Raw genomic sequence first — 24370 nt, 5'->3', positions numbered from 1 at the left:
CCCTCTTCTCCATGTTGGGACCATGGTCTGCAGGCAAGGTGTCGTTCCAGTGTCCCACACGTCCCCGACCTTCTAGCCGTGTGCTCACTGAACTTCTTTATTTCTCACAGCCATTCTGTTATAAGTACCCCCGCTGTCTGCATTTTACAGAGGAGGAAGCTGGGCAGTTGATTTTAGGGCCCTCATCCAGGACCCTGCGACTGGATAGTGGCAGGGTGCGCGGGCACCCGCGGTCCAGTTGCCATCCGTGCCCTCCGCTGCCGTGCGCTGGGGAGAGAGTGGTTCGTGGCCCCTACAGGAGGTTGTCGGTGCTTGGAAAGTTCCAGGAGAGTGAGGCTTCTCTGCGTTTTGGTCGGGTTGTGAAAAATGTGCTTACCCATCTTGGAAACCAGAATGGATCACCTACCCACTTACCTGTCCGTGTTCCTTTCCCAACTGTGTTGTGCTTCTGAGCAGACCCAGGCTTGATCTGTGGATTTGGTTTCCGTGAAGTTTGGGGAATGGCAGCAGTTGCTGTGCACTATTGCAAGGTAACAGGTCGGAAAACCAGGTTCACTAGATTCAGGATTCGACCAAAACCACTTTCATCAGAGCTCGGGAAGCCATTTCCTTTAGTGCTAAGTTTGGGTTTTGGTTTTGCTTTTTATTGTTTATTTAATTAAGAAGATTCCTGCAGTGGTTCTTGCTCTGCATCTTTTTTCTTGCTTTTGACGTAGTATCAGTGATGTGTCTTTCTCATTCCTAAAACTCTGTGTTCTCTACATGAGAAGTATTTCCTCTCATCGGTAAGAAACAACACAAACTTCCTTTTAAAAACTCCCAATCCAGGCATCTGGCTGGCTCAGTTGGTAGAGCAGGTGACTCTTGATTTTGGGGTCATGAGTGCAAGCCCTATGTTGGGCATAGAGATTACTTCAAAAGAGAAAAAAAAGAAAAGAAAAGAAAATTCCCTGATACATGGAAAATCCTCCCTGCTGGTTTTTTTTTTTTTAATTTGTTTTTGTTTTGTTTCTTTCTTTTTTTTTTTTTTGTCATCTTTAGTCCCTAAATAACTCAGCCTATAAGTGTCTTTACAAGAGTTCAAAATAATGCCTAATACAACATCTTTAGGCATATTCTTTCTAACTGAACATGTACCAGGAGGTAACATCCTTGGGACCAGGTATCTTGCTTGTCTTTTCCTCCAGGGAAGATCCATCCGAAGGCAGGTGTTGAACTTGGCACACACTAGATGCTCCGATTGCCTCCTGTAGGAACGGAGGCGTGTCGGCCCCTCAGGAACCGATCCCTCCCACTCCCATCTTCTTTGCCTCATGAACCTCAGCCCTCAGACCTGTGTGTACCAGATATGCCAGGTCTCCTCCTAAGTGCCTCCGCTCTTGGGTCCCGGCCTTGACGCACGCTGTACCCTCTGCTCCCAGGAGGCCACACCTGCCTGCCCACCGCAGGCCAGGCCTAATACCTAGTTGCATTTGGATTGTTTCTCAGGAAGAGAAGCGGTCCAGGGCCAAGGCTGGGATCTCAGAGCCACCTCTTGACCTTGAGTGAACAGAAATATTTGTGGCTTTTGGGGAACAAGAACGGTTTTTGCAGCCAAGGTCAAACTTGTCAGTGCCTGAAACCTTTTCTGAGTGCACCGTCATGTGAAAACCCACGTGGACCGTTATAAGAATAAGAACAGAATAAGAATAGGAAGAGAGTGACTGGGTAGCCCATCGTGGCGTCCACTGGTCTCGGTCTGCGAGGGAATGGAGTACAGTCGCTTAGGGAATGAAGCCGCAGGTCTTGGGAAGGATGGCTTCAGAGGGTTCGATGGTGCTGTGCCCAGGGGACGCCCCACAGGCCCCTTCCCTGCTGCGTCCTCTGCCGGAACGCCAGTTTGACCAGCATCCAGAAAGGCCATGAAATGGTTTGCAATAAAACCGTTTCACACTGTGAAAGTGAATGAAGAAAAATCCGATGATTGGTTCAAAAGCACTTTTTTCCTTTGCAACCTTGGAATTTCTTCTAAATATAATAGAATCTATAGTAATCCATCTTGCTTTGTCACATAAGAAAATTTTAGAAATGCATCTGGGATGTTTGATTCAACAACTTTTTTTTTTTCAGTTCTCTTTTCTCCATCATTTTAGTTCCCTGGTTTTAAATGTTTTGTTTGTGGGCGCCTGGGTGGCTCAGTGGGTTAAGCCGCTGCCTTCGGCTCAGGTCATGATCTCAAGGTCCTGGGATCGAGTCCCACATCGGGCTCTCTGCTCAGCAGGGAGCCTGCTTCCTCCTCTCTCTCTGCCTACTTGTGATCTCTCTCTGTCAAATAAATAAATAAAATCTTTAAAAAAATAAAAACATAAATGTTTGTTGGCTTTCATTACGTATACTTAATTTAGTTTTCCTTCTACAAACAAATGCTGAAGGTTAATATTTTCTTGCTTTTTGATCCATAGAATATGTGTATCTAGTATGTGTCCAAGTTAAAAGTGCTGATGTCCGAATCACTCGAGGAAGCTGTCTGGTAAGATCCCAGGTCGGCCGAAGGAATCACAGTGGCTTTGAGCTCCAGGGTCTTGGTCTTAGCAGCGTATCACTGTGATTCCTGTGGCGTTAGAATGTCTTCCTTTTGGGTCCAGATATACTATGCAGGTAATAACCCCAATTTTGTAAAGGAAGGGATGTTGTTTTAATCTCTAACGAAGGAGAATTCTCTTTTTAAAATGCCTTCCATTTTGGAAATTCTGGTAAAGGGCATTAAAAATTCTAAATACTATAGTGTAAGTTGTCATTGTTGATAGCCATAATGAGGAGATTCTCTCTAAAGCTATGGGAGTTCTTTTGAATTCGTGTTCCGGTATAGGTAACGCATCATTTCTCTCTGGCTGATCTTGAGATTCCTTTTTGGTCTCTGATTTCCCAAAGTTCTGTGATGTGTCTTCACACGGATTTCTGCGAGGTTACGTCCTTCTTGGTCTCTGGGTCTCTCTCACCAAATCTGGGGGAGTGTTTAGGTGGTATTTATTTAAAATGTGTTTTCAGTTTTGCCTCTCATTTCGCACTAGTGTTCGGATTCTTTATTATTGTCCCGCTGGCCCCGTAGTCTCACTCCCCCTCCTCAGTCTATTTCCTCTCTCGTTCAGTTGGGGAAATCTAGTGATCTTTCCTCAAATTCACAGGGTCTGTCCTCTGTCACCGCCACTTGACGAGTTTCAAAATTTTTTATTGTATAATTTGGTTCTGTGAGTCCCCTTTGCTTCTTTTTGTAACTTTCATTTTTTTGCTGGCTGGGGTTTACTAGTTTTCTGTTTGTTTCAGGGGAATTTGTAATTTATGGTAAAATCATTTTTATGATACCTGCTCTAAATTTCTCGTCAGATTATTCCAACATCTGATTCATTTTCCTGTTGGCATAAGATTATTATCTTTTCCCATTCACATTGTGATTTTCCTAGTTCTTGGTATGACAAGTGATTTTTTAAAAAATTGAATCCAGGACATGTTGTCTGTTATGTTAGATATGTTTAGAATACTTAGTTTAGTAGTAGTTACCTTGTTCGGGTTGAGTGTGGACCTTAGCATGGTTGGTAGCTGTGAGACCTGTGCTAGTGTAGCTCTTACGCTTTTGCAGTGCTAGTTCAGTTTGCTTGGTTTTTCCGATGCTGCCCTTAGATCCCACTTAACTCTGCAAGGACCGTCAGAGGGGGCAGGATGGTGTTCCCTGGCTGTGTGGCGGGTGTCTCTGCTGAGGTCCCCCACCTCTGCTTCTGACCACCCTGGGGTCTTGGGGAAGGGAAGAGGGTCTTGGACCCACAAGTCCTAACAGGCTTCCTGGACCAAGCTGCTGGTTGTGACGGGGCCTTTTACCAGGTAGGGACCTAGAGAACAAGGCATGTGCTACTTATTCTTGTAATCAGACAGTTTTATTAAGGGTTTGATTGAATGTTGACTTACTTTGGTGAGGCACCATGTGTTTTAGATGCCCTCTTTTATCTCTTGGTCTCCTTCAGTCTTTCACCAACTTCTCTTCCTTTGTCTATCCTTTAAATATCGTCATCACTGGGACACCAGCCCTCTTTGCCCTTGCCCACACCACCTCTCGCTGTGTGCTGTTACTCGCCAGTACCTACCATTAGGGCCAGCGTATTCCCAGCCCCATTCCCACCTTCCTCCAAACACAAGAGTGCAAATGACCACTCCGTCCAGGGGACAGAAGCTATTTGTTCCCTACTCCCTTCCCTCCCCACCCCTTTCCGGTAACTCTGCGCATCCTCGTCCTAGGTTCCTGTCTCTTTGACGGCTGGCATTGCCCGAGGGTTGAAGTTGGAGACCATCATGGTCACGGCCGGAGACGTGTAGGCCTTCATCTTCCAGGCCTTCATTGCTCTCAGCACTGCCTTTACCTGGTCGTAACTAGTCTGCTCTGAGCTTCCCAGATCCGGCCTGTTCCCACCCCTGAGCCTTTGTCTCCCGTGTTCTAGCTCTGTTGCTTGGCACCTACACATTCAGAATTGCTGTGTTTTCTTGGTGGGTTGACCCATTGTTTCTATGAAGTGTCCCTTTCATCCTTAGTGATTTAATTTGCTTTGAAATGTACTTTATTAGATAATATAGCTGGTTCTGCTTTTTTTTTTTTTAATACTGTTTATGTAGAGTGTGTTTTATCCCTTTACTTTTAGCCTGCATCTGTCTGTATATTTGGAATGAAACATATATTCTTCTTGTATGCAACATGTAATTGGGGTAAATGTTTTTGTATCCTCTCTGACCATCTCTTTTTAGCTGGTGTACTAAACCACTTAGACCTACGCAATTATTGATGTGTTAGGGCTTATATCAGCCATTTTATTTTTTTGTTGCTGTTTGCTCTCCCTACTTTTTGTTTCTCAGGGCTTTTGGTCTTTTGGGTTTTTTCTCCCCCCTGCATTCCTGTGGTTTACTTGAACATTGTTTTAGAAGTCAGTTTTGATTTTTGAGTATTTCACTTTGATATAGCATTTTTAGTGATGACTCTAGCTATTGCATTACATAAACATAACTCAGCACAGTTAACTGCTGTCACCATTTTACCATTTCGAGTGAAGTATGCAGACTTCACCTCCCTTTGCTATCCTTGGCCATCCTACATTTATTTGTAGTATCACCGTGTCTAATAACTATGTACATCGGGCATCACATTAGATGACGTTATCAGTTTTGCTACAGCCATCAAACACGATTTAGAGAACCACAAGGAGACTCTGACATAAGCACAGCAAGTGGCGGCCTTTGCCTCCCCAGCAGCAAGTTCTCTAACACTTACTGGAGGGTGTCTGTCGTACGGACTCATGGTGCCTGGCCAGCACACCGTTCCATGAAATCTGTTGGAGGTGACTGAGACAAACATTGGTAACTAAATACCTTTTGCCCATCTTCAGTTTTATAATATTTCCTAGATGTTGCTAGTATCGTAAAAGTGAAAAGGTACTGTACTGTATATGCATTTGCTGGAGCCACCGTAACAAAGTGCCAGAGACAGAGGGGCTCAAACAACAGGAGTCCGTGTCTCAGTCCCACAGGCCAGGAGTCCGTGGTCAAGGTGCTGGCGGGGCTGTTCTCCTCTGAGTGGTGGGGGAGCATCAGGTCCCTGTCTCTCTGCTAGTTTCTGGTGACCCCTTGTTTGTGGCCACAGAACTCCGGTCTTCTTGGACTGTCTTCCTGTGCACTTGCCTGTCTAGGCTTCTCCTTTTTGCGAAGACACCGGTCATAGTGGATGGAGGGCCCACTCTCCTCCAGTGTGACCATGTGTTAGCTAGTCACACCCGCATTGGCTCTGTGTTCAGTGTCTGTTGAATTGATTTATCATAATGTATGTAAGTATTCAGACCTGTATTCTAATAGCTATGATGAAAAGATATTTACACTCTAAAAAATGCACAAATATACAGTGGGGATTACACACCCTTGCGTCCTGTGTGTCCTGGGAAGGAGGTGCTGGTCCTCTTATATGAACACTTCACAGGTGGGAGTCACGGCCCCTTCACAGCTCAGTCCATTGTTCCTCAGTCCCATCTTGTGGTGGGCATCAGGTCGCCACCCTTCCTTTTTGAAAAATCTTCATACCTGTATAAATCTTAATAATAAAGAGTTAAAACAGGAGAGATCTCCAAGATGGTGGCATTGTCATAGTTTAATTTGCTGTTCATGTAAAGATGGTTCTAATGACCTCTCATTTTTTTTCATAAGTATCAAATTACCTTGGGCAGCATTCCCTGATTATGTTAACAGGAGGCCATCTTGTGTGGACGGGTCGGACTTTACAGAGGCTGTTTTCATGCCTTTCAGTAACATCCATTATGACTTACATAGTGAAAACTACCCTTGATGAGGTAGATTTTTCTTCTTTTGTTCTAAAACTTTTAAAATACTCTGTCTACATGGAAGTTGGGGGTTGTGGCATGTGGTGATACTCATGTAGGATTGCCACGGTTGCTGATGTCATAGAAGTTTCTGGAACTATCGCTATGGCTTTAGAAACCCCAGCGTGCATGCCGTGTTGCGGTGCATCCTATGGAGTTTGGTGCTTTCCTGAAGTCTTTCTTCTTCTCGGCTTCTGCTTTGCTCTCTCTTTGGGAGGACAAGAATGAGAAACAGTTTGAAATGAAAATATTAGTAAAATTGTGGATGATATCGATTTTTATGCCCAATGTGTAGAACCGTTAGCAGATTCTGGGACTGTGCCATTAATACACACTTAGGTTATGCAGGATTTTGTCTTAATATGCTCAGTCTTTACTTATATGAAGCATAATTTTGAATCCATTTGAGTAATGTACATTTAGCATAAGCAGAGTTGTAGTCTGGCATTATTAAAATGCAGAGAGTCGACATCCTGGGCTTCTGCTGAAATATGCTTTTAATTGAAGCAGAATTATGGCGATACATTATCCGTGTAAGTCTGGTTATATCACAATATTGGCTTGCACAGTAGCTCTTTGCTCCAAGAGAACGGTATAGTAACCCATACATTGTGGTTATACATTTAAATATTCTATAGTGTGTAGATGTGAACTCAATACAGAGTTATCTAAGCACGAGTTCTCTTGTGGAAGATACATCTTATGGCCAATAGTTTTGAAAAGAATCTGTCAGTTATAATTATGTTTACCAATGATTGAAGGTCATTCATAAAAGCACACATGCCTTGTTTAATAGAAGCTCTACTTTGAGCTGTCAGAATTTAAAAAAAAAAAAGGCAGGAGAAAGGGAAATACTCACAGATGGTACATTTTGTTTACTTTTATGATTTTATTAAATTATAATTCACACTTTCCATGAGAAGTCCAGGGGAAAAATACCTTATAGATACCACTGTTTCTCTGCAGATTCAATTTCAGTGTTCTACAAAAAGAAGCCTAAAATGATCAACATCAACGAGTTACACTAATGAAGCCTTGATTTTTCTAATTTCAACCTGCAAAAGGAGGTCTTTGGGGCATGATAATGTGGTAACATATGGTATCTGTTTAATAAGTAATGCTCAGAAAAGAATTGGTTCCTGATACCAATGCATCTTCTAGTTCTTGGTGACATTTTCTTTCCTACTGTATGTTTTTAGAGCCAGTGTCCACACACACAGCTGAGCTCCACGGTGCTGACGGGGGGTTCCCCTCACACCAGGTTGCAGAGAGCGGCCTTCCTAGCCAGCTAAGTTAGGAGCTCTTTTTGATTGTGTGCTTTCAGTAACAGCTAAATTTAAAATCTTTCCCGCATACACATATACTCTGATTTTGGTCATTTCTGTCCATTCTTGTGTGGGGCGGGCCCGATGGAGGCAGAGTCTTATATTCTTGTCCCAGACTGACCGACCCCACGTGTCTGCGGCCGTCCTGCTCTGCCGTCGGAAGTAACCGCAGTTTGAGACCGGGAATCCCGTGGTCATTAACTGTTTCCTCATCAGTAGCCTCTTGTCCTCTTTATGTCACATGAATTTCCTCGTGTTCGAGGGATGAGTTTGTCCGTCTCCCTGCACCCTCTGCTTACTTCACCTTTCTTACTGGTAGAGATAACGTTCGCTTCTGTGAAGCTCCTTTGTTCTGCATGGCAAGGATTTCTTTGTACACAGCCAGCCCTCCAGGTTGGTTACAGCCCAGCAACCTGTAATTCAGCAGAGCGGTGCCCTGTTTACAAAGTCCCGGTTTCCTGGGCTGTCAGTTAGGGCAATCAGCACAAAGACCAAGCGCTTTTGGAACTAAATAAACAATGAGAAAAACATTCAGGGCTGCCAGTAACCCTTCACAGGTAATTTAACAGCCTTTGACTACAAGGCGTCAGTTGCTGTAGACGTCCGCGGAGTATGAAATCTGACATTCTGTCTGCCATGTTCCGCCGATAGCTCTCAGCTAATCTCTCGCCGAGGTGCGCAGGGCCCCTTCAGAGCACTGCGCTTGCAGCCCGATCCTAAGTGGGCCTATCATGACGGACATCTACACCTGCATCCTGTCCCGTGCCCATGTGCCAGAGGGTTCTGATACAGAGCATCAGATTATTTAAAATTGGGGGATTAACTAAATTGAGAATTTTCCCCGGGTCTAGGAGGAAAACATCTCTACTGACAAGTTCAAGCCCTTTGAACTGTTCCAGAAAGGCTTAAATGCTAACGTAGAGGCGCCTGTCCCTCCGAGGAGCAGCATGGACTGGGCAGGCAGAAAACAGAAAAGGCTTTCCGTATCCTATGGCACTGAGTTTTAACCATTGAGGAAATGGGTGTTTTTGTTTAAAGCCCTGTGTTTATGTGTTTTTAATTTAACTTGTTTGCTCTCTGATACTTCGGGTGGCTTTGCCGATGGTCTGGGCACTGCTTGCGGTAGCTATTTATGATGGTCTGTGTGCTTCGAAGCCATCAGAAGACATCGGAGAGTTAAAGCGAAGTGACTGGAGTCCATGGGGATCAGTCAGAAGTCTCCTCTGGCTAGTGTCAGTAACCAGTGGCGGCGTGGGAAGCAGAAAGCCAGCCAGCGAACAGCAGAGGCCCCCCTGCTTGCACGCTCCAAGCTGCCGCCCCACGCCCCACGATCCCATGCCCCTCCCTCCCACACCCCTGCTCCCACGCCCCTTCCTCACACACTTGGAACATCTGCACAAGGAAGCGATGTGCCGGCTGCTTATTTCCTTGTGTTTCCTTTCCGTGCATTTCATGCTGCTTTCAGTAGAGCATCTCAGGCATATTTTCCAAGACAAGATGTTTCATTTAAACTCCTTCCTGAATGTATGCCTAAAGAGGTGGGAATAAAGCATAGGAGAAGGAAGGGATTTCTCTGTGAAATACATAATTGAGTGCAAAGTGGAGAGCTTGAGTAGCTAACGCAGGTGTGTCCAGGACCCCAGCGGGCACCAGAGGTGACGGAGGCAGCGGGGAGTGGGCTCCAGTGACGGGCTCGCCCGGCGCGCTCCAGCACAGGAGGGGACGTGCCGTTGCTCTTCCCCGCGCCCGCCAGGCTCCGAGACTGCTGTTGACATTGGTGCTTTCTGACGACTCCTGAATTTGGGAATCTTTTGAAATATTTATTGGACATTTGTTTTTGATTTTGTGGTGAATTTTCTCTCTGTTCTTTCTTCATTTTCCTGTTGGGATTTTTTGTACTTCTCATGTAAATTTGCGGCATTAGGGTATTGTAAATGCTGGCGTTAGTCTGGCGTTTCCATAGGTATTCAAGATTTCTCTCGTCCTCCCTGACGGCGCCTGGTCATCTTTTGTCTTACATCGTATCCTTCATGATTCCCAAATCCGGTTGCATAGCATCCAGTCCCGAGAGGGGAGGTGGGCCACGAAGCCCTTCACAGAGGGCGTAGCTCCAAAGCGAACGAGCAGTCAGTTCAAACAGAAGGTGCAAGAAGCGCGTTGCCTGGAGTAGCACAAGCAGAGACTGGGTGTGAGGGAAATGCCCGGCCTCCCGGGGGCCGGCGAGCAGCGGCCCAGAAGTAGAACCAGGGAGCAGCGGGGACTCGGGAAGACCCTGGTCACCGTGTTGGTGTTCGGACTTCGTCTTAGGGGCAGCGAGAAGTCACAGAATGTCTTGACGAGTAGAGGAAGAGCGTAGTCAGGTACGTGTTTTGGAAAGATAATACTGGCCGTGATTAAGAAAGATTCTGAGAGACAGAGGTGGAGGCGGAGAAGTGATGGGAATCAAAACCAGGGCGTAGGGCAGGGAACCTTCCAGAGGCAGACTAGCAAGAGGCAGCAGAGTGAGTGTGGCGCTGGAGGAAGAAGGGTTGAGGATGACGTCCGGACGACGCCGTAGTGCCTGACTGGATACTGAGGCTGTTTCACAGAGAGAGACGCCAGGAGTCCCGGAGCGGGGGGGGGGGGGGGGGGGTGCAGTTTGAGTGGAGGGCGCAGGGGGGTCGTGGACCTGACCGGATCTCCAGGTGGAGCCCCGTGTCAAACCTGAGAACCCAGACTTGAAGGTGGGCGCGCCCGGCGAGACAAGGCCAGCCGCTGGGCACTGTGGACTCGGCGGTGGTGGCCGGGGCGGCCGGAGGGCAGAGAGGTGCACGGGAGGTGAGGTGCGGGGCTGGGAAAGGGACAGGCATAAACGGCCGTGTGACGGGCAGGGGACAGGCATAAACGGCCGTGTGACGGGCAGGGGACAGGCATAAACGGCCGTGTGACGGGCAGGACGAGGTCGAGGCAACACGGATCGAAGCCGAAGGGAACACGGGGAGAAGCCTCCCTGCGGGAGGCCTCGGGGGGCGCAGGCTGTGGAGCCGACGGAGCGGACGGGAGGCCGGGCTCCCGCCCGTGTCTCGGACAGCGCCAGGGTCCCTGCGCTCGGCCTGGCTCCTGAGCTCTCCAGAGGCGTCGGTTCAGCACGATGCGGGCGTTAAAAGGTACGATTACCGAAATGGAGACGAGATCCGGGACAGAGTTCTCGTCGCGGTGTGGGCAGGACGCGCAGGACTGAGAGCCCGGCACGGCGGGGGCGAGCGGGGCGAGCTTTCCGGCCGACGTCTCAGAGAAGGGACCAGCCTTAGTGCTGGAAAGAGAAATGTCAGGTGAAACAATGACACTTTTATTTCTGAAACCGTCTGTTCGAGGCAGTACTTCAGGATCTACGACTGCGTGAGCCAAGTTTCCCGAAAACTCTGGACTTGTTTTCTGAGACCCCATAGAAAGCGCTAGTCCAACTTAAATATTAACCGAGGGGTTCTCTTGTTCTTCCGGTCATTTTGCTCCAGCTCAGGTACTAATTTCGGCAATCCTAGAGTATATGCCCGTCGATACCGTATGGAATCCCCAAGAAAAATATATAGTGGATATTATCTATCGTTAAAGTGACGAGTTTGAAGGAAGGGCTGTGTTCTTCTGCACAACCTCTCCCACTGCTGGAAGAGTCTTTCCCTCTCCTGGAAAGAAAGAGTATCTTTCCCACTAACATTATATGGAAATTTCCTCTCAGTTCCTTGTGAGTGGTTGGGTAATACCTAATTTCAAAGTGGAAAATAAATTGTTCTTATATCAGTAATGCTTTTGCCACATCCTTTTATTTTTTTAAGAGTCACTGCCCACAATGTTGATAGCAGAATTTCTGATTGTCAGTATTTTCTCTCTTCAATTTAAGGAGGATAGTTTCCAACCTGAAAAGATTGATTTGCAAGCATCAGTGACATTGCAGTTCTTTTAGATGAGAGTACGTTACTGAGAAATATTTTGAGACATTTATTTGCCAAGAAAATTCCATGTCAGATGAACCCCAGATCCAGTAGAAGACAGAGAGCCCCAGCTCTGCTGCTGTTGGCTCTGCTTGGTGCCCCTCGGGGAAGGTGGGGCCGGGCGATGGTTTGCCGTCTCCACGGCCAGGATCCACGTGGTAATGGAGAGGGGGGCCTGCGGGGGCTGGTTCGGCTCTAGGACTTACTGAATGGCGGCAGCATCAATGGGGTTTGCATGTGTTTTCACTGACCTTGGCCTTTCCTTGGTCACTGTGAGTACCAGTTCCCTGCAGAGGCTGCAGGCGGCTTAGCTAGGCCCGCACACCTTGCCTGGGGCGGGGCTCAGGAAAGGTGCGCAGTATGGACCTACCTCCCTGCCCTGGGTGGGGGTGTACTCTGGTAGGATAGGGGTGCTGGGGCATGTCCCCAGATCCGTGGATGACTCCTCGGAAAGCTAACGTTCCAGATCGACGTGTGCCCTTTCCCCACTGACCACCCTGCTTATGGCCCTGCTCAAGCTGCTGCGGGACATCAGGGGAAGCTCCCAGAATCACTTGGACTTCCCGAAGCTCAGTCTCTGGTGTCAGCTGAGGCCGCGGAGGAAGCATGGAGTGAGGTTTGCAGAGCAGACCTAAGGCATGGGCTGGGGACATCAACGGAGCAGAGTAACAGGAGGGCTGCCGGAGTCCAGAAAGTTCTCTGAAACTGACAGGGTGCTGCTGGCCGACAAGGGAGGGCTAGGATGGGGCTGGCATGTGGCGTGAGGGGATTCCAGCGTGCCTATCCTCGGGCATGGTCTCTGGGAAGACCCCTGAGTGGTTTTGTTTCAAATGCGGATTATTTTCCAGTTACAATTTTACTTTGCCTTAAGCTATAAAAACTATAAACGTATGCTATAAATGTATTCTAAAATATATGCCACATAAAATCGAAACTGTTGTCCAAGTGCTGGGATGAGACTTGCAGGATTTAGTGGCTTCGTAACTGAGCTCTGAAATAGCGCATTTTCCCATCTTCCACTTTCTATTGGCTTAAAATGAGAGTTCAGGATGTAGCAAAATCGTTTTGAGTCTTTATGATGGGCTTCTTCACAGGATTAATCTAGGAGAAAGACGAATATTTGGTCTTCATAGAGCGACAGATTCAGCCACATGTCTCCGTTGTCGAAGGTGATCTCCGGGAGGAACACCAAAAACTTCCACCTACAAATGTAGGGGATTTATTAACATTCTGTGACTGTTTTTTTTTTTCTTCATTACTTTTCCATATTTTATATCTTTAAAGGTTTGGAAATTGCCTGTCTCTGTGAAAAGTGTTAAACTTCTCTACAAAGCAGCCTATTAAAGGCAATCTAACCTTAAAACCCATTATTAAAATACCTTAGCTTATAAAAAATGAAACACTTTTTTTTACAGTCCTGTTCCCAAAGCACCACTGTTGAGTCTTTGCTGTATGTGAAATTAACCTATCTCCTTCTAAATAACTAATAAAATCCAGTAATGATTGGAGGTGATTATGGGATAGTTATCAAGTTAATTCGTAATGAGCATTTTCAGGCGACAGCATTGATTTGGACAACTTGCGTTTGGTTCACCACGCTCATTAGACATGAAAAGCTCAGACTTTGTCACCCGAGTCCCCTTGCTGTTCATCTGAGATGCCGTTCACACTAATACTCCAGTGGCCAGTAATCAGTGTGCTGCCTGTTAAGTGAAGAGATTGTCGTCACTGTCGGTATGAGCACCCGCCTGTTTCCTCTCTCCATCACACAGCGGGTAGGTAGATAGAAATATTGTAGCATCTAACAAGCAGACATTGAAATTTTGTTCTAAAATGGCAAATTAAATCTGTCTCTGGTGGTTCCAAATTATGTAAAATAAAAAAGAAACTTTTATCACTGATAGGTCTTGTCATTTCTTTTCAGTTACCTTTTTCAAAAATTGATGAATTAGAAATTTTTTTTCTTCCAAAGAAACTCATCAACTCTGCTCATTGTTATTCCTGAAAGGCTTACTTCCCAGGTGTAAGGTTCTTTGGGATTTTTTTTTTTTTTTTTTTTTTATTACCTTTTATCATCACTTAGTTTTCCTAATAATGCTGCCAAGAGCTTTTTATGAGCCAAGAACATGATTTTTTCACCAAAAAGACAAACCAGCCAGTTATGCCACATAGATCACAGAGGGAAACAGGTCACAAGAAAGGCTTTGCTGTTGTGCTGATAGCCCCCTCTGATTTCCCCATGTGCTTCCCCTTTGGTTTGTCAGCCCCTATGGCCAGTGCTGTGTTCTGGGTGGTAACTTGGTGGCCCGCCCCTCCGTGTGCGCTCTCAGACCTCCCTTCTCCCTTCACTGTTCATCCCCCCAGGGCAGATGCTGGTCAGGCGGGTGTGGTCAGACTCTGCCATTAGCCCTGAAGCTTAATTTGCAGCTCCCACCAGTGGAGGCTGAAGAATGAGCAGGTCCCTTTGTAATCTCCCAAATGAAGTGAGAAGTGCTGAAATCTCATGCTAAAACTGAAAATGACGGAAGTGGGATGGAGCCTCTTCGGTGTGTTGGCTCAGTTCCTACATCAGAGGCCTAGCACGTAATTCATACTCCCCATCGCCATTTCTGTAGATATTATTTTTGAATGATTTAATCAGTCCGTCTTCCCTCAGGTAGTGCTGGAGAGTAGGATTTCAACATAGAAGAAATGTTCGCCATCGCCAAAGCTTAGCAAAGTAAAACGATGAGGTTTTGCGAGCGTAGCAATTACTGGAGAAAGGAGTGAACATTCCAGTTCAATTTTGGAAGCGCCCTACGCAACCCGGTGTCTCATGAGAATCCCGTGTCTTCCTTGGCGGCCGGCAGCTGAAGGGCACAAGGCCACGGAAGAGGATAAGAAATCAGGGTCTCACGGTGGTCGCGTTTCCCGGTGACGCGCTGACACTGAGCAGCTCCACCTGCAGCTGCTTGGGGGTGAGGGAGGGAAGGACAGGAACCGTCCTGGCTCCTCTGACTTTCTTTCACAGATCTTTTTTTAAAATGATGCTGTTTTAACATTTGTTCCACACTTAGCATAATAACTTATCACTTTGATAACCTATCATACAACTTGTATCCTTTGATAACAACCCTCTGAGATAGGTAAGCCATACCTCATTCTTACTTTATAGAAAATGAAATTGACTTTAGCAAAGCTGAGCGATTTGTTCACATTTCCATGGCCATTAGTTAACGAGCGCTGGGACGTTACGCCCTGTGTCAGCACCAGTGTGCGCCGCACCCCGCCTACCTTTCATGTGCCTGAGCCACCCTGAGTCTGTCTTGGAGAGGAGTGCTGTGATTTTCAGTGATTCTGCTTTCACAAGTAAAGTTTCCAGAAGGAAAAAAAGCATCAAATTCCTTTTTTATAGGCACCTGGACCATCCAAATCATCCCCACCAAAAACTGTCATAAAATTTAACAAGACCAGTAAATTAAATATTTTATTTTTGTTTACAATACATGAATATTGGTTGTATGTGCATTTAATCCAGTATCAGAATTTTATGTGCTTTATGTTTACAGTTCAGTTAGGCTTAGTGTGTAAGTGTATTTATGCCCTTTTATAGGTCTTAAAACACAACTTCAGTTTATTGCAATTCAAGCTTTTTGATAGTCATCCAACATCCAACAAAGAGTGTTGAAAACCAAGTAGGCGCCATAGTGCTCAAACTTAAAAAATTAGATGATGGGTGGCTTAGTGGGTTGAGCCTCTGCCTTCAGCTCGGGTCATGATCTCAGGGTCCTGGGATCAAGCCCCGCATCGGGCTCTCTGCTCGGCAAGGAGCCTGCTTCCTCCTCTCTCTCTGCCTGCCTCTCTGCCTATTTGTGATCTCTGTCTATCAAATAAATAAATAAAATCTTAAAAAAAAAAATTAGATGACGGTCAGGAAAAACCCCACACTGTTTCTGTGATTTATTTAATTCTAAGTTCTTGGTCAGAAATGCTGCCAGCAATTGCAAAATGCAAATTCATTTAAGCCAGTATGATAAGTATGATCCCCTCTGGTGGATGGTTTCCAAGGGGTCAGAGGCGGTGAGGAGTGCGTCCTGGGTCTGTAGTAAACAAAATGTAACATAACTTAACCAGTTTTCTCAGGTTCGCTAAAGATCGTTGGATTTAATTCTGAATTTGAATGGAGTTGAATTTTTTCTTTATTAAAGGTATATTCATGTATTTCAGTGTCAGTACAAGCTTGAAAAATTGACAGTGTTTTTAGAACATTATACTGGACTCTCAAACATACGAATTACCTTTGCTAGCACAGCGTGATGCATTAGTGCCCTGTAAGACTTACTGCATCGTCAAAATTTGAGTCTGATTTTGGTTAAAAACTCTTAATGAAAGAATACTAAAAAATGCTCCTTTCTTGGTATCTCTACAGGTACCATTTCTTTATTTGAATCACCTTTTGCCAGTTAGAAAGTTTAACTTTTCACTTTGTTCACTACTCTGATAACTTTTACTTCCTTAAAATACCCTTTAAACATTAATATGTTTCTCTTCAGGACAAAAATGAAATAAAACACACAAACAGATAAAAAAGGTGATAAAGTAATGCTCCACTTCAAGTACAGAAAATGTGTTTCCTTAAAACGTCAGGTAGAGGCGTGCCTGGGTGGCTCAGTGGGTTAAAGTCTCTGCCTTCAGCTCAGGTCATGATCTCAGGGTCCTGGGATTGAGTCCCACATCGGACTCCCTGCTCAGCAGGGAGCCTGCTTCCTCCTCTCTCTCTGCCTGCCTGTCTGCCTACTTGTGATCTCTGTCTGTCAAATAAATAAATAAAATCTTAAAAAAAAAAAAAAAGTTGGGTAGAAAGAAAACCGTAGTAATATGCAAATCAACTTCTCAAAGACTAATATTTTTAAGCCAACATATGTGAATTTCTTTATAGTTACAAATGTTTCCTACATCATTTTAGTGTATTTTTTCTTTATGAGATAACGGAAAGGAGGCAGATTTGGAGCCTAGCGCTGTTCATGGATAGGAACAGTGGAAACAAAGTGTAGATCTTTGGGGTCCTGATGAATTATCACAATCCCTTAACTTAGGATTACACTTTGGAAAAGCTAACGAACAGAAGGGAAGTCTTTAGTCTTCTAATACAGGCCCCAAAGTCTGGGATTTAAGAGAACAATGTGAGTGTGGCTCTAAGTCTGTCTAGTCCAGAATCCCTGCAGGGAGAACAGGGCAGAGGCCCAGCCCTCGCCCCAAGAGAGCTGCCGCCGGTGGCAGCGGGCCCTCTGCTTGGAACAGGGGACCCACGAGGTAGCCTGTGCTGCCTGCTGCCTCACGCCACTGAGAAGCCAGAGCAGTCTAGGAAACAGCCACTCCCTGATGTGGGACAAGAAGGGAGAAGAGCGGAAGCCAGGGCCCTGTCACCTTCGGCTGGGTCCCCCTAGGCCGACGGTCTGGGGTTTTGGCTTTCCCAGGACCGGGTCTGGCGTGTTTCTCTCTTTGAGCGTCCCTTTTCCGCTTTGTATGACAATATTAGCCTCTTGGCCCACTCACAGAACCGTTGTGCAGATGGAACGTGAAGGCAGTGGGTGAAGCCACCATCCTGCGGTGTGGTCCCAGTGTCATTGTGTGTCCTTCTCCAGCCCTCAGTGCGTCCGCAGGTGTCGGCCGCGGCCTGGTGAAGCCGGTTGGCTCGTAGGCTCCGCACACGGTGCAGCGCGGGCTGGTGTTGACGGGCGATGCTGACATCCTGCGAGTCAGGGGAGGCGAAGCAGGAGCAAACCCGGCAGCCCGTGGGCATCCTCGCGGTCCGTGGGCAGGCCGCCTGGACGGCCAGAGAGCTCTCGCCGGGACGTTCTGCGGCCGCGTGTTACCCTGCTGCCGAAGGAGACATTGGGCACGTTCTGAAATGAGGAATCATCACCAAAGTGGAAGGTACGTGCTCTGAAGAAGCGACGAGTTAACGCTGCTTCTCGGGCAGCATCCATTCACCGCCGATCAGTTGACAGATGACTGTTGCCTCGGTGAGGACTCAGGAGAGTCACAGAACGGCAGCCCCTCCACATCCGGGAGCCTCATCTGTTTGATTATTTCATTCTCTGCCACAGTTTTACTTGAAGCTGCCATGTAACAACTGCGTGTAGATTTGGAAGCATCTCCGAGTTTTGGCTCTGAGAGTAAGAGATATAGCACAAGACCTTCTTACGCAGAGAAGGCCGACACTGGAGTTGATGCTCCTCGGTCCTTCCAAAGAGAGATCGGGACATGTGCACCCGCACTCTTGCACTCTCAGATACGTTGCAGTGGATATGTGGCTGGAGAGTTGGCCTTGTTCTGTGTAAGGCTAATAAAATGCCCCTTGAACCTTCCACTTTTCCCTCATAGTTGCTGTTATTTCCAAGAGAAAGAAGGGGGAAAAGTGAGATTTCTTAAGGTAGTTTTGTCTTTCTTAAAGTCTGACATGCTAATACATGTGACTATGATATTATAATATGTGATATTGTATCTAGCATCATTTCTAAAATACTAAGACTAGTTCTTTTCATATAAAGGCATTTTTGAGTTTTTAGGAATATTCGTTTTTGCTCTATGTGGGCAACCTGAATTTTACCAGAAATTACATATGTCTCAATGATACACTTAGTTGCTGAAGTGCACACATATATTAGAAATGCATACTTTTAAAATGCATTTAACATTGGGAAGTTAATACTGCTTAGAAAGCACGTGACTATATCCATACAAGTGAGTTTTTATCAGACTTTGAATCTATAAGTAGATAAGTCCAAAGGTGTTAAGATCACATTTATTTTACAGCTCCTGTGATAGATGATGACATCATCAATGTCTGTCAGATTTATTACAGCAATCTGAAGAGTTGTTATAGATTCCACCGCACTACCAGACCCAGCGAGAGTCTGCGTGAAACACCGTGGGCTCCCGTGCAGCGTCTGTGTCCGCCTTCTCAAACGGGGGGCTGCACGGAAGCTGCATGCCCAGGAAGCCTCCCAACCCTTCTCCTCTGTCCCTCACGCTCTGTGCTGGCCGGAATGGAAGTGATACTTGGAGAGAAGAGCATCCTGCGTCAACTCTGAAGGGAGGGCGAAGCTGCTGATCCCGAGTCCCTGTGGCTTAATGCAAAGGTGGAAAAATGCAGTCAACAAAATTAAATTTTTAAAGCAAAACTGGAAAGAAATGAGCTGAGAAAAGAAATGGTAATAGCTAGGGATACATTGTTTAAAATCTGTTCAAGATCTGAATAATAAAAAACTATGAAACACCACTCAGAGGAGTTGCCAAAGACCTGGCTAAACAGGTCCCACGTTGATGGAGGAAAAGACTCAATACTGAATGTCAGTTATTCCCAAATTGATTTACAGATTCAACACTACCCCAGTCCAAGTTCTGGGCAGCTCGGGCAGAAATAGAAACTGAGAGGCGGCTTCCAAAATGTATATGACAAGAACTTGTGATAACCAAAATAATTTTGGAAAAGGAAACAAACTTGGAAAACATTCAGACCTGATTCCGAGATCCACTGTAACGCAAGGTCATCAGCCGGGAGGAGGGGAGGTAGGGAAATGGGAGACCCTGGTCAAAGGGTGCACAGTTGTAGTTACGTGCACTGAGAAGTCCAGAGATCTAATTTATAGTATGCTGACAGTAGTTAATAATCCTGTGTTGAATGCTGGAAGTTCAGTGAAAGGATAACTTGCTCTCACCAAAAAAAGGGAAGACAAAAGGAAGGATGGAAGGAAGGAAACAGAGAAAGGGAAAGAGGGACGAAGGAAGGGAGAGAGGTGGGGGGGAGAAAAGGAAGGACTCCTGTGTGAGGAGGCGGGTATGTTATTATATGTTAATTAGGTTAATTGCAGTAATCATTTCACTACACGTGCATATCAAATCATGATGTTGGATACCTTAAATATAGACAAATTTTATTTAAATAATTAAAATAAAAATCTTGAATTAATTAGGGAAGAAACGATATATAGAGGCATGGAACACAGTAGAGTTCAGAATTAGACCCATGTACATGGTCAGTTGATTTTCAATAAGGTGCCAAGGAGGAAAGATCAGTCTTCTCACCAGGCTGTTCTGGAATATTTGTCTATCCATGTAAGAAAATGAAACTTGACCCTTAGTATTCAGAAAAGTAACTCAAAATAAATAAAAAACTTTAAACTCTAAACCTTTTAGAAGAAAAATGTTTCTGTCCCTTGGGATAGGCAAAGACTTTTTTCCAGATATATGAGAAACACAAAATGAAAAAGAACAATAATTGATAAATTGAACTTTATCTAATTGGAAATTTTTTGCTTTTTATAAGATGCCATTAAGAAAAGAAGAAAAGCTATACATATATTTGATGTAGTTTTCCAATCTAGAGTATTCAAAGGACAAATTCCAAGTCAATAATAAGACAAACCCCAAGTAAGAAATGGCAAAAAAAAAAAGGAAAGAAAGAAAAGAAAAAAAACTCCCAAATATACAAATGGTCAGAAAGCACAGGAAATGGTGTGCAGCATCACGGGAGGTGCAGTTAAACCCTGAAACCTCTCTGTGGCCATTACCATTGCTAAGATTTAAAAGATTGATGTTGGCCGATGTTACGAGGATGTGCTTCCTCTGGAGCCGGCACACATCGCTCCCGGGAGCGTGAAATGACACAGTCACTCTGGAAAACAGTTTGGCACATTCTTACGAAGTTAAATATTCACCTGCGATGCAACCCAGCATTTCCACCCCCAGGTGTTTACTCAAAGGAGAACCTGTGTCCCCACGAAGACTTGTCCAGGAGTCTCATAGTAGCTTTGTTCAGAATAGCCGAACCGCGCAGGCCCGGCAGGAGATGAGTGGGTAAGCCCCTCATGGTCACTGCAGCCCTGCTTGGTGAGAACAAACTAGAGCTAATAGCGCGGACACATCCCAGACAGAGAACGTGCTGTGTGATTCCATGTATGTGAAACTCTAGAGAAGGCAAATCTCGGGGGAGAAAAGGCTAAGCTCTGATTGCCAGGTTGTGGGAGTTTGTTGACCACGAAGGGCACAAAGTTGAGGGAATCATTGCATAGCTTTTAGGGGTGGTAAGAAATTTCCCGTCTTTGAGTGTGGTGCTAGCAACAGGACTGGTGGGTTTTGTTCGAAATTGAGCGCAGCACTCACTCAGCCTGGGTGCCCTACGGTCCGTAGCGCCTGCCGTGGTGAGGCGTACACAGGTTACCCCAAAAGCGTGGAAGGGAAGGGCACATGACGTGACTCAGACTATTTGTTACTTCTGAGAAATTGATGGGCTTGACCTTCTAGGTACTAAAGTTGTATTTCTTAGTCATAAAAAAACAAAGTTCAATTTTCTGTGCTAGTTCTTTCTTTACATTTTTCTTTATATTTTCCTTCTTATATGCTGCATCCATAAATTTAGTCATGATAGTGGTGTTTTCCTTAAAATTCTCCTGAAAATTACATGCCTAATGTTAAGTAGCTTGTAGGGTCCTAAACTAAGATTTTTTAAAAAAAATTTTGTTTTACCAAACTTAAAAATAGCTACTTCTAGAAAAAGTTTCGGTGGTTTCTGTGACTTATTATTGACATAGTCTTAAAGATTATTGCAGAGCTGGTAGAAGGTAATAAACATCATTGAAGCTTGAAGTCCCTGGGGTCACAGAATGTTAAGCATATAGAAATGAAACTCTCCTTGTGCAGGTTCCAATTAATTCCTTCTGTGAACCTTAAGTTCATCGCCAAATGTTGTACTTAGTTACTTACTGTATCCCAACCAACTTCAGTGGGACTGGTTTTGGTTAAATTGGGCAATTGCCAAGGGAATCTAAAAAATTACAGCAAAATTGTGGTCATTAAAGTAAATTTTGTCTTAATTTTATCTTTTTTTCCCTTAAATTCCTGGGTTTGATTCACGTTGACACTCTCTGATTATTTTCTATTTCTGCATGCTATTAAACATTTGAAATTGTGTGTATGACAACAGAAATCTCTTTCAAAAGCAAAAGAATTGACAGGGTTTCCTGAACGTTTCAACTCTGGGCTTATAGCCCCGAGATGATTCAGATACGGTGTAGAACGTGGAGGGCTGAGCTCCTTTTGAACTCACTTTTGCAGCGGTGACTTCTGGGAAACTTGTCCGGTGAGTTTTCACAAATGCCATGTTAACTCTGCCTCCAGGCGCCAAACACAAATTCACACTCGGCTCTTGACCTTGACCTCCCGTGTCAGCCGGCCCAGCCGCGTGCGGGATCTGCGCCCAGCGCGGAGCCGCCCTGTCAGGGAACCGCGTCTGTTCTTCTGCGCGTTTTACGGAGGACATCGGGCTCGTGGGGCAGGGGAAATGCGGGTTTGCCCTGCCCCGTCTTCAGGACGCAGATGGCCCAGACATGTCTGTGGCCCAGGGAGGGTGCAGGAGTTGCTGAGCTGCCGTCGGCCAAGACTGAGGAGCCCTGAGCAGTTCAAGGACGGGGCTGGCGGGGCCGCACGGGCGTGAGCGTGGGAAACCGGCCTCGCCTGTGGTGTCTGCTGTCGCCAGGGCGACTTTTCCTAGTTCATTTAAGGCCCCGCTTATGACAATTCAAAGAAATCATGAGAAAGTTACATTTGGTGAGGCCCAGAAGCGGAGAACCTGGAGAAAAGCACCCAGAGACCCAAATGTAAGGGAAGCAGAAGAGACCCCCGCGCCACCTTTGTGTCGCCGTTCCCGGCCACACGCTCGCATTTGGATTGTGTTTGTGGGAGAGCGGTGCCTCGAGGCCTTCAGTGGTTCTGGTTGTGACTAGCCCATTTTCTGTGACACATTGGGTTTCTAGAACTGTATATTTTAAATGGTTTGGCACCAATAAAAATTAGAGAAATGTAAATATATAAGAGCAGTTAAGATTAATAGTCTCTCTTTTAGTGAAGGTGAGTCACGTGTGGTAATTTTTCTATGGAAAATGGTGTACTAGCATTGTAGCAGAGGCACATATATTCTTCTTTAAAATCAATAAGTATTCAATTTGGTACTAAATTTAAACATGGCTATTCTATAACATTTCCCAAAATTTATCCTTATCTTAATGGGCTTTCCGTGGACATTATGAAGTAAGTTGAGCTTTATGCTCAGGGATTTTTCTACATTTCTGAGCCGAGTAAATCTTCCCAGCGGCCAGGCGACGACACTTCATGCACTGCCTCAAGCTCTCAGGTAAGTCCCGCGCTCGGCGTTCAGAGCCTGACGTGCAGCCCAGGGGCCTCACGGGGATTCCCGGGCTCTGATGAGTCTTGTTACATGGCGTTGAGAGAAGAGAGTGGGTCTGAAGCTGGCTTTCACCCCCGAGCCTCACGTCCGTCATCACTTCCCAGCTTCGAATGGAACCAGGCGAGCCGGCGAGGATGTCGGGCTCCTCAGCCTCCTCACCTCGTCACACCGGCACCGCCACGTCCGTGAGAACCGAAGTCGTGCTTGTGGCCGGAGGGGAGGGGAGCAGGCGGCTCCTCGCTGACTCAGCAGAAGTCCCCTGAGCCCTAGGCAAGGCACCGCTCTGAGGCACGAGGCTGAATCTGTGAAAAAACAGAGATGCGCGCTCACGGAGCATCTTTTCTCCCGGCAGGAGACAGACCCTCGGCGGGAGGGTTAGTAAGTGAGCCGGGCGCTCGGCTACAGGCAAACCGCTGTGAAAGGCGCCGAGCGGAGGACCAGAGAGCGGGGTCTGCAGGCGCAGCTGCGTGAGGAGGTCAGGCAGTGACGGTGTGAGATCGGGACGTCCAGCTGGGCCTCGTGGAGAGGACAGCTGAGGAGACCTGGAGACGGGAAGGGTTCCTCACGGATCTGCCTGGCACAAGGGTGTTGAGAACAGAGGGCACAGCCCGCACAGAGGCCAGCAGGAGTGGAGCGCGTCGAAAGAAGCGGGGAGGCAACGTATTGCGTGGAAAGCTGAAGGTTTATGTACAAAAGGTGTGTTAGGTCAAGAAAATCTGGAAGAGTCGCCTAGGGTGGAACTTGAGTTTCTGTCCGAGGCGGAACTGCCCCTGATGGACCTTCCCATGGGGAAAACCTAGAGTTTACTGCAAGTGACCCTGGAGTTTCTCATTGAGGGGAAATCTTAAGATGCCCTGGGCCTAGAGGTCTTAGACTGATGTTTCAGCCATCGACACACAGAAATGACAGCTCTGTCCATAAGAAACTGTGCCAGCTTCAGCAAATTAGTTCAGTAGTGCTGACCCCATCCGGAGGTAAAGTAAAGCGTGGGCCGTATCTGGGGCTAGTCCTTCTTGAAGCCAACAATCATTCCTTGAACGTCAAGTCTATGTAACGTCTGTAGCAAGGTAGAGTGTCGAATACAAAAGTCAGTAAAACGCGGCCCATGCCCATGAATAAAATGTATGCATAAATAAGTAAAAATGAAATTTTTATTCCAGTATTGGTAGTGTCACTTCTCCCCAAAGTGATCTGCAGATCCCCCACAGCCCTAGGCTTCTTTGTTGTTTTAAGCTGATTCTAAAACTTACATGCCAATGCAAAAGATCTCGACCTGTCAAAACAATTTTGAGAAAGAACAAAATGTAGAATGCTTACACAACCTGATTATGAAGCTCTGGTAACCAAGATAGGATGGTCTGGGTGTAACGATAGAAATAATATGCTCAGTTGATTTTCTGCAAAGGGAAAAAAGTTACTTTTTTTAACAAATCATTGGAATATTTGGATACTGATATAGAAAAAAAA

At 45.9% G+C, this 24370-nt stretch overlaps 1 protein-coding gene across 9 annotated transcripts in view; it reads left to right on the top strand.

The window, feature by feature from the left end:
- ZNF407 (zinc finger protein 407) overlaps positions 1-24370 on the top strand; it is a 439083-nt gene that overhangs the window by 332191 nt on the left and 82522 nt on the right. Inside the window, exon 10 of one of the 9 annotated variants that reach the window (XM_082698668.1) lies at positions 20410-21106. The exons of 6 other annotated variants lie outside the window; for them this stretch is intronic. In XM_082698668.1, the coding sequence (XP_082554794.1) occupies positions 20410-20513 (104 nt within the window). In that variant the 3' untranslated portion in view covers positions 20514-21106. Of the gene's footprint in view, positions 1-17318; positions 17733-18512; positions 19850-20409; positions 21107-24370 lie in introns of those variants that run through there. 2 more of the 9 variants (XM_082698674.1, XM_082698672.1) reach the window with 2 other exon arrangements.

The sequence above is a fragment of the Mustela nivalis genome, assembly GCF_964662115.1.
Source record: "Mustela nivalis genome assembly, chromosome: 14".
NCBI lineage: Eukaryota > Metazoa > Chordata > Mammalia > Carnivora > Mustelidae > Mustela > Mustela nivalis.
Note: the sequence above shows the minus strand (reverse complement) of the source record. Positions and strands in the feature narration are given on the sequence as shown.